Source organism: Nansenia antarctica (genome assembly GCF_963989245.1).
Source record: "Nansenia antarctica genome assembly, chromosome: 20".
Taxonomy (NCBI): domain Eukaryota; kingdom Metazoa; phylum Chordata; class Actinopteri; order Argentiniformes; family Microstomatidae; genus Nansenia; species Nansenia antarctica.
Genome location: NC_137693.1, coordinates 15,169,707 through 15,185,035, shown reverse-complemented (window position 1 = coordinate 15,185,035; position 15,329 = coordinate 15,169,707). Strand labels below are relative to the sequence as shown.

Sequence of the window (15,329 nt, the reverse complement as noted above, 5' to 3'; positions counted from 1 at the left end):
TTCACCCATTCACACACACAGTCACACACCAATGGCGAGGTAGGCAAGCTACCATGCAAGGCGCTGGCCCGCTCACTGGGAGCAATTTGGGGTTCAGTGTCTTGCCCAAGGACACTTCGACATGTGGCCAGCCAGGGCTCGAACCACCAATCTGTCAACCTTGCGATCATTAGACGCCGACTCTACCTCCTGCACCACAGCCGCCGCCATAAATACATTTATATATATATATACATTCTGTATCCCCAAAGTAATAGAGAGCTTTACAGTGCCCTTGGTGGTTTGAATTAACTAGGAAATAATCCATTTCATGATTACTTTTCCATTTCAGTGTAGTTACAGAGCTGTTGGACCAAAGGCCTAGCAGCAGTAAAGCAGCAGTGTTAGAATAAGTCATCAAGAACAGAGATGGCCCGACCATTACGCCTCCACACAGACAGATATACCAGCTAGCTCCCTGTCAACTCCTCTCAACTGCACAGACAGGACACACAGACAGGACACACAGACAGGACACACAGACAGGACACACAGACAGGAAACACAGGGGGGTCTGTCCCAGACAGGGGTGTCTGTCCCAGACAGGGGTGTCCCAGACAGGGGTGTCCCAGACAGGGGTGTCCTAGACAGGGGGGTCTGTCCCCAGACATTAGCAGGTATCTCCTGGACCTGGCCAGTTCTGGTTCTCATGAACGATGGAGCGATGTTGTCTACCCTGACCTTTCCCAGCTGATATTAAGCTCAGTCTGCTCAGAATGTGCTCTGACGATAACCTTCTCCTAGCCGTGTGGTTTGCAGAGGGCCTTTGGCTATATCTGTTCCCAGCAGTCAGTGCTGCCACAAACATACTCACGCTAAGACACAAACATACTCACTCTCGCTGGCCTTCATGTATACTGTAGCACAGCTGTGGGAAAGAAAAGATCTGATGTTCTGTGGAAAAAAAAGACTGATTAACGTAGATTCCCAATCCCAACCGCAAGCCTTCTTGTGTCTTTATTTTAGAACTAACGTATGCCGTCACTGTCATGAAGTTCCTTTTGCTTAGAGGGAAAGCAGAAGCGACATATGTGACAGTGTATGACACATCATTTGAAAGCTTACATTCTGCCCTTTCATAATCTGTCAAAAACTGAAGAAAAAAAACTTCCCCTATTGCGGCCTTTTTCACCAGACCCTGTCACATACAGTACGTACATGAAACATACATAGTTTGCATCTTGGACCCTCCTGACAGATTGCCACGATTGTTTGTTGGACATAGAACACTGTGGTTTCCTGTGAGACAGAACCGACCTGTAGAGTTACTCTGACTCATACACACTGGTATACTATAGACCCATAGAGTTACTCTGACTCACATACTCTGGTATAGACCCATAGAGTTACTCTGACTCATATACACTGGTACAACAGTCACTCACAAGTGTGGTCAGTCACATTCCCTCTAATAATAGCCTCACGCCCCACAATCTGATGAGGGAACTCACTTGAAGTCAACCACAAGGCACATATGGAAACAAATCCACTATTATGTGTAATCACATAACAGTCAGGGCCTAATCGTTCCATAGACCAACATTCCCAGATATTAGCGAAAGCCTCTTATTGCATTCCAGCAGTGGTGTAGTCTAGTTGTTTCTAGTGGGTATACTGTGATTTTTCCCTCCCAGCCTCATATCGTTCATTTCGGAACGCCATAAAAATAAATCTGCGCTCCCTGTCTAACGTTATATATCTAACATTACATGTTATAAGGCTGATCTGCGCTATAGTCAGTCTCAATGGTCCAAAAGTCAAGTGCTTCGTCACACAGACGGGGTGAATTTTATGAATGAAAGTGTGAAGGTTCTGTCACAAAACGCTGTTACGTATCCTCGCACATTTTAAGTGGGTATACAGAAATCCTTGGCCTTTCCTAGTGGGTATCACCTGCGTATCACGTAGACTACACCACTGCATTCCAGCACCTAGAGAATGAATACGCTCGGCAGCAGACACAAGAGGAAAATGAGACCATAAGAGCCGAAGCTAGGAGCGTTCAGACTGAGTGTGTATGTGAGATAGAGACAGCACTAGACACACACTCACCAGTCTTTAGCAAGTTTAGGTTCGTGTCTATCTCCCAGTCAGATGTTTCCATCACAGAGGCTTTGCAGTGTCTAAACATCAACAGCTGTGACTGAGCATTACACAAGAGACCAGGGACAAGACTGGTGAGTCAGAGTGGATCTGAACCATCTACTGGGGTAGTGGTGGCCTGGCCTAGTGGATAGTGAGTTAGACTGGTGACCAAACGGTCATGAGTTCAAATCCCACCTGGGAACACCACCATTAGTGTGCCCTTGAGTAAGGCACTTAGCCCGAAGTTACTCCAGGGGTGTCCCTGTAATCTCTGATTGTACGTCGCCTTGGATAAAAAGCGTCTGCTAAATGGTTAATATGTCAAATGTATTGTTCAGGCCATAGATCAGGTAAAGCTGGACTATTTTTGAGCACGTTGTGCTTTTGCACATACAGTAGACTGCAACAAAATATTTGTGATCTGGCAAAAAAATAAAAAGCTGGGTTGTTTGGGGCGAACTGCACTTCATCATTCAAACAATTGACTGGCTGCATCTCAACATCTCAACATACGGTTTGAATAAAAGGATTCCTCATACTGGGCGGAGTCTGGGACGCTACGCAGGTCTGAGCAGCTGCAGTCCCAACGGTGGAGGACCTCCTCAACCCCACTGTAGTCTGTGCAGTGTTACAGTGTTGCAGTGTTACAGTCTGTGTAGTGTTACAGTGTTGCAGTGTTGCTGTCTGTGTAGTGTAACAGTGTTACAGTGTTGCAGTTGTTACAGTGTCGCAGTGTCGCAGTGTTGCAGTGTCGCAGTCTGTGCAGTGTTGCTGTCTGTGCAGTGTTACAGTGTTGCAGTCTGTGCAGTGTTACAGTGTTGCAGTCTGTGCAGTGTTACAGTGTTGCAGTCTGTGCAGTGTTACAGTGTTGCAGTCTGTGCAGTGTTACAGTCTGTGCAGTGTCGCAGTGTTGCAGTGTTACAGTCTGTGTAGTGTTGCAGTGTCGCAGTGTTACAGCGTTGCAGTGTTACAGTGTTGTAGTGTTACAGTGTTGCAGTGTTACAGTGTTGTAGTGTTACAGTGTTGTAGTGTTACAGTGTTGCAGTCTGTGCAGTGTTGCAGTGTTGCAGTGTTACAGTGTTGCAGTCTGTGCAGTGTTACAGTCTGTGTAGTGTTGCAGTGTTACAGTCTGTGCAGTGTTGCAGTGTTACAGTGTTGCAGTCTGTGCAGTGTTGCAGTGCTGCAGTGTTACAGTGTTACAGTGTTACAGTCTGTGTAGTGTCGCAGTGTTACAGTGTTACAGTGTTGCAGTGTTGTAGTGTTACAGTGTTGCAGTGTTACAGTCTGTGCAGTGTTACAGTGTTGCAGTGTTACAGTGCTGCAGTGTTGCAGTGTTACAGTCTGTGCAGTGTCGCAGTGTTGCAGTGTTACAGTGCTGCAGTGTCGCAGTGTTGCAGTCTGTGCAGTGTTACAGTCTGTGCAGTGTTGCAGTGTTACAGTGTTGCAGTCTGTGCAGTGTTACAGTGTTACAGTCTGTGCAGTGTTACAGTGTTGCAGTCTGTGCATTGTTACAGTGTTGCAGTGTTACAGTGTTGCAGTGTTACAGTGTTGCAGTCTGTGCAGTGTTACAGTGTTGCAATGTTACAGTCTGTGCAGTGTTACAGTGTTACAGTCTGTGCAGTGTCGCAGTGTTGCAGTGTTACAGTGTTGCAGTGTTACAGTGTTGCAGTGTTACAGTGTTGCAGTCTGTGCAGTGTTACAGTGTTACAGTGTTGCAGTGTTACAGTGTTGCAGTCTGTGCAGTGTTGCAGTGTTACAATGCTGCAGCGTTACAGTGTTGCAGTGTTACAGTGTGGCAGTGTTACAGTGTTGCAGTGTTGCAGTGTTACAGTCTGCAGTGTTACAGTGTTACAGTCTGCAGTGTTGCAGTGTTACAGTGTTGCAGTGTTACAGTGTTGCAGTCTGTGCAGTGTTGCAGTGTTACAATGCTGCAGCGTTACAGTGTTGCAGTGTTACAGTGTGGCAGTGTTACAGTCTGTGCAGTGTTACAGTGTTACAGTCTGTGCAGTGTCGCAGTGTTACAGTCTGCAGTGTTGCAGTGTTACAGTGTTGCAGTGTTGCAGTGTTACAGTGTTACAGTGTTACAGTGTTGCAGTGTTACAGTCTGCAGTGTTGCAGTGTTACAGTGTTACAGTGTTGCAGTGTTACAGTGTTGCAGTGTGTGCAGTGTTGCAGTCTGTGCAGTGTTGCAGTGTTACAGTGTTGTGAGCTGGATGCTTGGTGTGTACTGCACCTCATCATTCAAACAGTTGAGTGGTTAAACATAGGGTTTGAATAAAGGCGAACATTTCTGTTAGGCTCCCCAGGTCTGCTGTGGTGTTAGCTTCTAATAACCAAATATGGGAATAACCAAATATGAAGATAAAGATGTCCATTGTTCTCGACAATTAGGACTTCACTGCATATGATGAAATGGATAATGGTTTGTGGAGCACATAGTTTGGACCTGTTAGAGGGATGCACACAGGTACAACCAGTGGGGATGATCACGCAGCGTGGGGTGTGAACTAACACAGGCCTACTGTACCACTCTCTGTCTTACTGTGTTCAATACTCAATACAACTACACAGATAAAGACACTGTAACACTCCAATCCATAAAAAAGCTTTGTGCAATAAAGTGGAATGACACAGGAAAAAAGTATTGAACACAGTAAGAAAGAGAGTAGTACAGTAGGCCTGTGTTAGTTCACACCCCACGCTGCGTGAACTACTCTCTTTCTCACTGTGTTCAATACTGTTTTCCTGTGTCATTCCACTTTATTGCACAAAGCTTTTGTTATGGATTGGAGTGTTACAGTGTCTTTATCTGTGTAGTTTTATTGAGTTAATACTAACGTCTGGTCTTAATGACGTGAATATCTGCAATGGAAATATGTTGAATTAACAAAGATGTGTTGAATACTTATTTCCCCCACTGTATGTTGCTGGTAAGTTTGTGTTGGTCAGAGCAGATGCACCTTGAAGTGTCACTAAATGACCCAAACGGTCTTTGCACACATGGTTTTAGTGCTGCACACTAACTACTCTTTAGCTGAGGCAAATTGGAGCTAAAATTGGCTCTACTTGGTCAAGCGACTGAAGCGAGAGCCCCCCCCCCCCACACACACACACACACACACACAAGGCTAAAGCGATGGTGTTAATGTTGGCTTGCACACCCAGCAGTGCCGGAATGCCAGAAGGAGAAAACTGGAGTTTATCCCTCCCTCCCCTCCTCCCTCCTCCTCCTCCCTCCCCCTCCCTCCCTCCCTCCCTCCCCCCCCCTCTGGCTTTTGTTTACAGGCTGGAACCAATATCCCCACTAAGACTTTCAGCACTCGCTGGCACACACACCGTTACTAGAGCCTCAGCCTCTAATCCCCCTGGGTTGTAATGGGCTTCTTAAACTGGCTAATAGTGGCAGCGCTAAGTCAGGTGAACGTAAGCAATCAGCTCACACACACACACACACACACACACACACACACACACACTGCTCTGACTGCTTTACTGCCTTTGAAAACAGCATTAATATTCCACGCACACGGAGGGACACTTGAGAGGAAAGAGGGAGAGAGGGACATGCGGGTGAGAGAAGAGGAGTGTGAGTCGGTCTGATTTAAGAGAGGTCCCCGACCCCCGGCCTCACCGGATAGCCCTCTGTCTTCTTCTGGCACCACTTCAGTAGAGCGTTCCTCTTAGATCCCCCGTACTCCCGCGCCAGGGCAGCCAAGGGGTCCTTTCTTTCCACGCTGACACCAGGGACAGACAGCCAGGGACAGACAGCCACCGCGGCCGCGGTCAGGGAGGAAAACAGATACACAGGCATCTGTGCGTTAGGACCGTGTGTGTCTCTCCTCGTAAAACCGTCGTCTTCAAACTCACACACACACACACGCACGCACGCACGCACGCACGCACTCACTCACTCACACACACTCACACTCACTCACTCACATACTCACGCACACACACACGCACACACACACACACACACACACACACACACGCACACACACACACACACACACACACACACACACACACACACACTCACTCACTCACTCACATCCTGACTACCACATGTGCCGTTCTCCAGAGTCATAATGAAAGTTAATCAGGCAGAGTCTACGGCCCTGGGAACACGGGGAGACACTGTGGTCATTGCTCTGGGACTGGTAAACATTCAACACGTGACAGTGACTTATTTGTTTATTTCGCTATTTGAGTCACGACATACAATAGCTTGAGTCCAAAACGGTCATTTTGGTCAAATGCTGTTGTCAAAACCCTGCGCTGTATGTGATATGAAAACATGACCACAAAAACAATACCAAACATAGCGATGCTATATTTGAGTAAGTCTGAGAAGTTATATTTGTGGAGCCACCAAAAAGGTCACATGCTTTTGTGTGTGTGTGTGTGTGTGTGTGTGTGTGTGTGTGTGTGTGTGTGTGTGCAAACAGGCCCAAACCCTAGACTTTGGGTCAAAGGAGCATTGGGTCAATATCTGTATCACATTAGCTATGCATTTTTGTTATCAGCACAAGATCAACACAGATACAATATAAGTGACTTTAAAACCAGATGTGGTGTGTTGGGAGACGCAGTAAAGGCTGAGGTCCCTAGTGGAAACATATCTAACCCACTGTTGGTTTAACATTTCATTATGACTCTCGTCTCTGCTAATGGCATACTTTAAGTAATTAAGAATGTGTCAAAATTAAACAGTCACTGAAAATCAATATGACTCACTCAATATCAATGTATGACTAAGCTCTGTGTTTGTGTGTGAGAGAGAGAGAGAGAGAGAGAGAGAGAGAGAGAGAGAGTGTGTGTATAGGGTACCACGGTACAGCTGGGCTAGATGGTATGTACAATACTGTAGTGTAGGTTTATGAATTATAATGAAAGGTGGATTATATTTGGCATTAGAAGTGTCTCTTCAGTTGGTCTGTTTGTGTCAGTATCAGTATCAGTATCAGTGAACACAGACAGAGGTACACAGGAAGTCGTGAGCTTAGAATGATAAGGTTCTATCTCCATTTAGGGCAGTTCAGAGATATTGAGCGTCAAAGTTTTTACATTCCATTATGTTTGTGAGATGGAACCTTTGTATTTTATTAAGTACTAACTAAAACATTTAAACATTTTTAAAATAACACCGCACAGGCATTAATAAACACCTAATGGATCAGATTATGTAAAAAACTCAATTTTGACCATAATTTAGATTTAGACATTAGAACCATATCATTCTAATATCACAAAGTGCTTCTTCATGTGTTAGTGTGTGAGTCCCCCAGGCCAACCTGAGCTTGCTGTTGGCTCTGTTGTAGCTGTAGGGAGAGTTGCGTCCGGCCAGGTTGCCTGGGGTCTTGATGACGGACTCCAGAGAGGGGCTCTTCCTCATAAGACTGCTGGGCTTCAAGTCGTCCCCAGAGCCAGAGAACTTTTCTGGGAAACGACATCAGGCGGGACGGGGGTGGGGGTGGGGGTGGGGGTGGGGGCAAGTGATGTGGTTATATATTTGTTGATAACTGGCTTGGCTGCATTAGAGCCACATCATGTGCTGGACCAAAGGTTGCCAAGATTGACCGTTATAGATTGTACAATAATGAATAAAGTTCCTTTATTTAAGCAAGATATGTCTGATATTCACATTGCAATTGTAGCTTCAGTTTTGGCTGTTTTAAAACATGCACTGTTTTTAAAAAAGACGTGTTTGAGTCATTTGTCAGAACAAGGAGTAATGCTACATGCTAGTGTTCTGGTCTGTCACTGTGTGTGGTTCATGAGAGTACACAGAGTTGATTCTGAAGAACTAGTTTCACTCGAGTATGGTGAGCAGCCAGATTTAAGGAGTAAAACCTCACTCATAACGGGAGTTTTACAAAGTTGTGTATTCAGATACAGATACTTGGTGTGTTCCCTACCTGGATGGGAGAAGTCCCCCAGATTAATTCTTTTCTCCAGTGTCTTTGAGAGCGGCTTGATAGATGAATGTCTCTGTAGAGAACAAGACAGGCTTACAACATAATGGACTTTCAGGAGTCTCACCACAGGATGAAGAAAGTGACAATTTAACAAATTAAACGTAAGAGGCCATTAAATTAAGAGGCATATCAGTATTTCTTAACTGTGCATACTCAACATCTTTTACTGGGGACTACAATTCTGAGCAACAAATAGTCGATTAATGTGGCTTGAAGATAAATTCCTAAGATGCATTCATGTTCAGAATAGTCCATACTGAAGAGTATGTAGTCTATATGAAGAGTATATAGTCTATATGAAGAGTCTATATGAAGGGTATGTAGTCTATATGAAGGGTCTATATGAAGAGTATGTAGTCTATATGAAGAGTATGTAGTCTATATGAAGAGTCTATATGAAGGGTATGTAGTCTATATGAAGAGTATATAGTCTATATGAAGGGTCTATATGAAGAGTATGTAGTCTATATGAAGAGTATGTAGTCTATATGAAGAGTCTATATGAAGGGTATGTAGTCTATATGAAGGGTCTATATGAAGGGTATGTAGTCTATATGAAGGGTATGTAGTCTATATGAAGAGTATGCAGTCTATATGAAGAGTATGTAGTCTATATGAAGAGTATGTAGTCTATATGAAGGGTATGTAGTCTATATGAAGAGTATGTAGTCTATATGAAGAGTATGTAGTCTATATGAAGAGTATGTAGTCTATATGAAGAGTCTATATGAAGTGTATGCAGTCTATATGAAGAGTATGTAGTCTATATGAAGAGTATGTAGTCTATATGAAGAGTATGTAGTCTATATGAAGAGTATGTAGTCTATATGAAGAGTATGTAGTCTATATGAAGGGTATGTAGTCTATATGAAGGGTATGTAGTCTATATGAAGAGTATGTAGTCTATATAAAGAGTATGTAGTCTATATGAAGAGTATGTAGTCTATATGAAGAGTCTATATGAAGAGTATGTAGTCTATATGAAGGGTATGTAGTCTATATGAAGAGTATGTAGTCTATATGAAGAGTATTTAGTCTATATGAAGGATATGTAGTCTATATGAAGAGTATGTAGTCTATATGAAGAGTATGTAGTCTATATGAAGAGTATGTAGTCTATATGAAGAGTATGTAGTCTATATGAAGAGTCTATATGAAGGGTATGTAGTCTATATGAAGGGTCTATATGAAGAGTATGTAGTCTATATGAAGAGTATGTAGTCTATATGAAGAGTATGTAGTCTATATGAAGAGTATGTAGTCTATATGTAGAGTATGTAGTCTATATGAAGAGTATGTAGTCTATATGAAGAGTATGTAGTCTATATGAAGAGTGTGTAGTCTATATGAAGAGTATGTAGTCTATATGAAGAGTATGTAGTCTATATGAAGAGTATGTAGTCTATATGAAGAGTATGTAGTCTATATGAAGAGTATGTAGTCTATATGTAGAGTATGTAGTCTATATGAAGAGTATGTAGTCTATATGAAGAGTCTATATGAAGAGTATGTAGTCTATATGAAGGGTCTATATGAAGAGTATGTAGTCTATATGAAGAGTATGTAGTCTATATGAAGGGTCTATATGAAGAGTATGTAGTCTATATGAAGAGTATGTAGTCTATATTAAGAGTATGTAGTCTATATGTAGAGTATGTAGTCTATATGAAGAGTATGTAGTCTATATGAAGAGTATGTAGTCTATATGAAGAGTATGTAGTCTATATGAAGAGTGTGTAGTCTATATGAAGAGTATGTAGTCTATATGAAGAGTATGTAGTCTATATGAAGAGTATGTAGTCTATATGAAGAGTCTATATGAAGAGTATGTAGTCTATATGAAGGGTCTATATGAAGAGTATGTAGTCTATATGAAGGGTATGTAGTCTATATGAAGAGTATGTAGTCTATATGAAGAGTATGTAGTTTATATGAAGAGTATGTAGTCTATATGAAGAGTCTATATGAAGAGTATGTAGTCTATATGAAGGGTATGTAGTCTATATGAAGAGTATGTAGTCTATATGAAGAGTATGTAGTCTATATGAAGGGTATGTAGTCTATATGAAGAGTATGTAGTCTATATGAAGAGTATGTAGTCTATATGAAGAGTGTGTAGTCTATATGAAGATTATATAGTCTATATGAAGAGTATGTAGTCTATATGAAGAGTATGTAGTCTATATGAAGAGTATGTAGTCTATATGAAGAGTATGTAGTCTATATGAAGAGTATGTAGTCTATATGAAGAGTATGTAGTCTATATGAAGAGTCTATATGAAGAGTATGTAGTCTATATGAAGAGTCTATATGAAGAGTATGTAGTCTATATAAGGGGTATGTAGTCTATATGAAGAGTATGTAGTCTATATGAAGGGTATGTAGTCTATATGAAGAGTATGTAGTCTATATGAAGAGTATGTAGTCTATATGAAGAGTCTATATGAAGAGTATGTAGTCTATATGAAGAGTATGTAGTATATATGAAGAGTCTATATGAAGAGTATGTAGTCTATATGAAGAGTCTATATGAAGAGTATATAGTCTATATGAAGGGTATGTAGTCTATATGAAGAGTATGTAGTATATATGAAGAGTATGTAGCCTATATGAAGAGTATGTAGTCTATATGAAGAGTGTGTAGTCTATGAAGATGATATAGTCTATATGAAGAGTATGTAGTCTATATGAAGAGTATGTAGTCTATATGAAGAGTATGTAGTCTATATGAAGAGTATGTAGTCTATATGAAGGGTATGTAGTCTATATGAAGGGTCTATATGAAGAGTATGTAGTCTATATGAAGAGTATGTAGTCTATATGAAGAGTATGTAGTCTATATGAAGAGTATGTAGTCTATATGAAGAGTGTGTAGTCTATATGAAGAGTATGTAGTCTATATGAAGAGTATGTAGTCTATATGAAGGGTCCATATGAAGAGTGTGTAGTCTATATGAAGAGTATGTAGTCTATATGAAGGGTCTATATGAAGAGTGTGTAGTCTATATGAAGGGTCTATATGAAGGGTCTATATGAAGAGTATGTAGTCTATATGAAGAGTATGTAGTCTATATGAAGAGTCTATATGAAGAGTATGTAGTCTATATGAAGGGTATGTAGTCTATATGAAGAGTATGTAGTCTATATGAAGAGTATGTAGTCTATATGAAGGGTATGTAGTCTATATGAAGAGTATGTAGTCTATATGAAGAGTATGTAGTCTATATGAAGAGTGTGTAGTCTATATGAAGATTATATAGTCTATATGAAGAGTATGTAGTCTATATGAAGAGTATGTAGTCTATATGAAGATTATATAGTCTATATGAAGAGTATGTAGTCTATATGAAGAGTATGTAGTCTATATGAAGAGTATGTAGTCTATATGAAGAGTATGTAGTCTATATGAAGGGTATGTAGTCTATATGAAGAGTGTGTAGTCTATATGAAGTGTATGTAGTCTATATGAAGAGTGTGTAGTCTATATGAAGAGTATATAGTCTATATGAAGAGTATGTAGTCTATATGAAGTGTATGTAGTCTATATGAAGGGTATGTAGTCTATATGAAGAGTATGTAGTCTATATGAAGAGTGATTAGTCCATAGTGAAGAGGGCGTGTACCTGGACAGGTGAGACAGCTGCAGCGGGGGCGGTGCGTACAGGTATCCCACTCAGAGGGCTCCGAGGTGAGGACAGCATCTGTACCGTGTGCCCTGGTCCATCTGAAAGGCCCAACATGTTCATGCAGCACATTAACCACCGTGTCTCTGAAGGGCGTTTAATGTTGTCCCTGCCTTAAGGCCAATGCACACGGCGTGCGATTTTGTCGCACGACAACATTCAATTCTCAATTCACACCAATGAATGAATGAATGTGAATGGAGAATCGAATGTTGGCGTGCGACAATATCGCATCGCACGCCATGTGCATTGTCTCATTGGGTCCCATTCAAAACAATGGAATCGAATTCGGCGGTGCGACAAAATCGCACGCCGTGTGCATTGGCCTTTAGTAGAGGAAAACTAGGTTCTATGGATTCTAGCATGTTCTATTCATTATAACGTTTGTTACACCCCAGTTTAGCAATCAGGTTTATCAGCTTAGGGAGCATTCCTGTTGTCTTGCTGCAATATGATTGCTAAGCCAGGCGAAACCTTCCTTATCAGCTGTCTGACATCCTACTAGTAGACACTTTATGAGCATGTTTTTCATATCTCTCCCCAATGATTCAACAGTGAAGCCCCTCCAAAACAAACCCTTTCAACTATGCCTGTGGCCTGAACCTCCCTACTCTGAGCCATAAATCCAGTCATATGAACAGTCATATATCTGACCATATCCTATATCAGCACGTATAGAAATGATACAGTATATCTCCTGGCCATAGCCTGGCAAGCAGCTGTTCTCTTGTTCCAGATACGCTGCTGCTATGGCCCTGCTGTGTGTGTGTGTGGGTGTGTGTGTGTGTGTGTGGGGGGGGGGGGGCAGCGTTGAGCTCACTCTGTACAGCTGTGTCAAAGGACTTGATGAGGGATTTGACGGTGGCTCCGGGCTCCGACGCGGCGTTCCCATTGGTGGGTGGGGGGGGCGGGGCCACGGAGATGCCACACCAGTGAGGACCGCCGTCAGCGTCCGAGAGACCGCCCTGGTCTCCCTGCGGCCTGGGAAACACAACGCAGAAGAGAGCCTCACAGTATTCAGCAGCACCACATACACCAGGAGGAGGGCTGTTAAGAGAGCTTTGTAGGACCAGTGTGTGTTACAGTTTGACATGTCTACAGGATTCACTGTATCTCTGATTCTTATCAACATAATAATCTAACCGGATGTCGTCAGAACAATGGTTAAGACTTTGCTCAATCAATTCTCAGAAGAAAGAGTGTTTACCCACTGCATTGATACCCAATGGTAGACAGGATTCTCTCATTATGTATAACTGCCAGAATATGGATTAATCAATAGCTGATCCATAGCCACCTCCATTTTTTTGGGTTATAGCGCACAATAGTGCCAAAAACACAAGGTTTTCTCCTCCAACTTTGACTTACGGACATTAGATGTTTAGCAGCCGTTAAATAGTATTTATACAACAGTTAGTTCCGACCAAGTCATTTGATTGGACAAGAGGCATTCCATGAGTGCTGATATACAGTATAACAGCACTGGGACTTTTAACTATGTATCACTCCGAAATGACCGTTAATACAAAGTAGCTAGCCTGCAGATGTTTGCATTCAGGTTACTAGGCAACAGTCCAGTTGCGGAACTATTTTTGGTTGATGGAGCCAAAATAAATGATTAAATAAACAAACAAATCATAATCTGTTGTCGCTTATTACTGTTAACTAATACATTGTGCTGTAGAACTGTTGTATAAAAGCAATATCACAGCTGATCCATAGCCACCTCAACATTTTTTTGTTATAGCGCACAATAGTGCCAGAAGCACAAGGTTTTCTCCTCCAACTTTGACTCATGGACATTAGATGTTTAGCAGCCGTTGAATCGTATATATCAATGACTGCAGCAGGACGTGACCTCGGTGGGACTGAGTGAGGGATGTAAGTAGAAGTGTCAGTGATGGATGGGAGAGGGGTGAGAAGTGAGGAATCTGGTGAGGAGGCAGAGCCCAGCTTGTTTGAGTGTGAACTCAACCAAACACACACGAGCAAAAGTCAGACTGGAGTCACTTCATTTTATTAACTTTCCAAAGGACAAAAAAATACAAAATATTTCAACAGACAAACACCTTAACATCTAGCATCATGTCTCTACATAAACAGCATTGTATATTTGATCTGTCACACAGGCAATACACCAGAGTCCAAGTCTTACCAAGAAACTGAAGGAATAAATTAAACAGTCGCACATTCACTGGGTTGTTGAGTAAATGGCCCTGCTGCAGGCAGAGAGAAAGTAAAGTAATTACCACACTGTTACCCCCTTGTCTCTTTGGAGGTGATCTTTTTGGCAACATGAAACAGTACTCGACCCTTAACACCCGCCCCTCTGTATGGTCGAGCACTATGGCTTTTATATGACTGCATGAACGTAATAGTCTTGTCATTAGATAATAATCATAACCTGAGATTCACACGGTGGCAGTTGTAGTCGTAATGGGTAACACGCCAGCACCAGACCTAGGATCTGACTATGTCTACCCTGAAGGAATGGTCGAGGATGAGTTGGGTTTACCTGATGGGGCCGCATTAGAATAAGAGTTCAAACATTCATATCCATCTTTGCAATGGTCGTCAGAAAGACCCGAGAGCGATATGTCTACACTTAAGAGACAATAAAAGACAATTTGAGCGATATGTCTACACTTAAATAGGTCTAAACTTAAGATAAAACTTAAGATAACATGTTATGTTGAATGAGTTTGGAGTGATTTGGAGGCAGGGCTGTAAGTTTCAGGCAGTGAGGACTAATTTGGGCAGTGATCAGCGATTGCTCTCATAGCTTAAAATATTGAACATCAATCACCTGTAGTAGCCCCCTGGTTACAGTATATACACACAACTTTGGACCAGTGCAGTTTGGGGCATACATTGTCAACAGAGTATAATCGCTGTTCCTGACATTTTGTTTTATGATGCCATCTAGTGGTAAATCATCACACCAACACCATACACAGGTGCACATACCCAATGGATATGCATATGGTTGCTTTCTAACTACTACAGAAGTCCAGAGAGGACATATATACACAATAATATTCTCAAGATCACAACTTATTTATGTCATGATCACTGTGTTAACAAGAGTTGTCTTGTCAAGATCACAAGATAAAGTTTAGAAATAGGAATGGACAAAGGTGATGATAGCTTGACACAGCAAGCATGAATGTCCAGTCCAAATAGCAGAATGATGTGTCTCTGTTGTCTCAGACACATTCTGTTCTCTCCTCCAACAAATGAGTTCAGGGACTTCATAGGGCTTTCACACCGGCAGTTCCGAACGCCGGTTCGCGTTCGCGTACCGAAACCTCCGAACGTTGGCGCTGTCTGGCGAAAGATACACTGGTATGAACTGGTATGAACGCGGGCTCGTTCGCCAGACAGCGCCAACGTTCGGAGGTTTCGGTACACGAACGCGAACCGGCGTTCGGAATTGCCGGTGTGAAAGCCCTATGTGTGGTGGGAAACACATTCCATGCCATGCCATCTGAACTGCACCGTATGCAGGTACTTATATGCTTGCTCAATGGGGCACAGTGATACA

At 42.2% G+C, this 15,329-nt stretch overlaps 1 protein-coding gene across 1 annotated transcript in view; it reads right to left on the bottom strand.

Annotated features, from left to right (window-relative positions):
• The window catches only part of specc1 (sperm antigen with calponin homology and coiled-coil domains 1), a 101,192-nt gene that overhangs the window by 28,293 nt on the left and 57,570 nt on the right, over positions 1-15,329 (bottom strand). The window contains exons 8-12 of the mRNA XM_080549447.1: positions 12,606-12,766; positions 11,726-11,826; positions 8,043-8,115; positions 7,419-7,563; positions 5,756-5,858 (exon numbers count right to left, since the gene is read on the bottom strand). Coding sequence (XP_080405573.1) covers positions 5,756-5,858; positions 7,419-7,563; positions 8,043-8,115; positions 11,726-11,826; positions 12,606-12,766 — 583 coding nt within the window. The remainder of the gene's footprint in view (positions 1-5,755; positions 5,859-7,418; positions 7,564-8,042; positions 8,116-11,725; positions 11,827-12,605; positions 12,767-15,329) is intronic.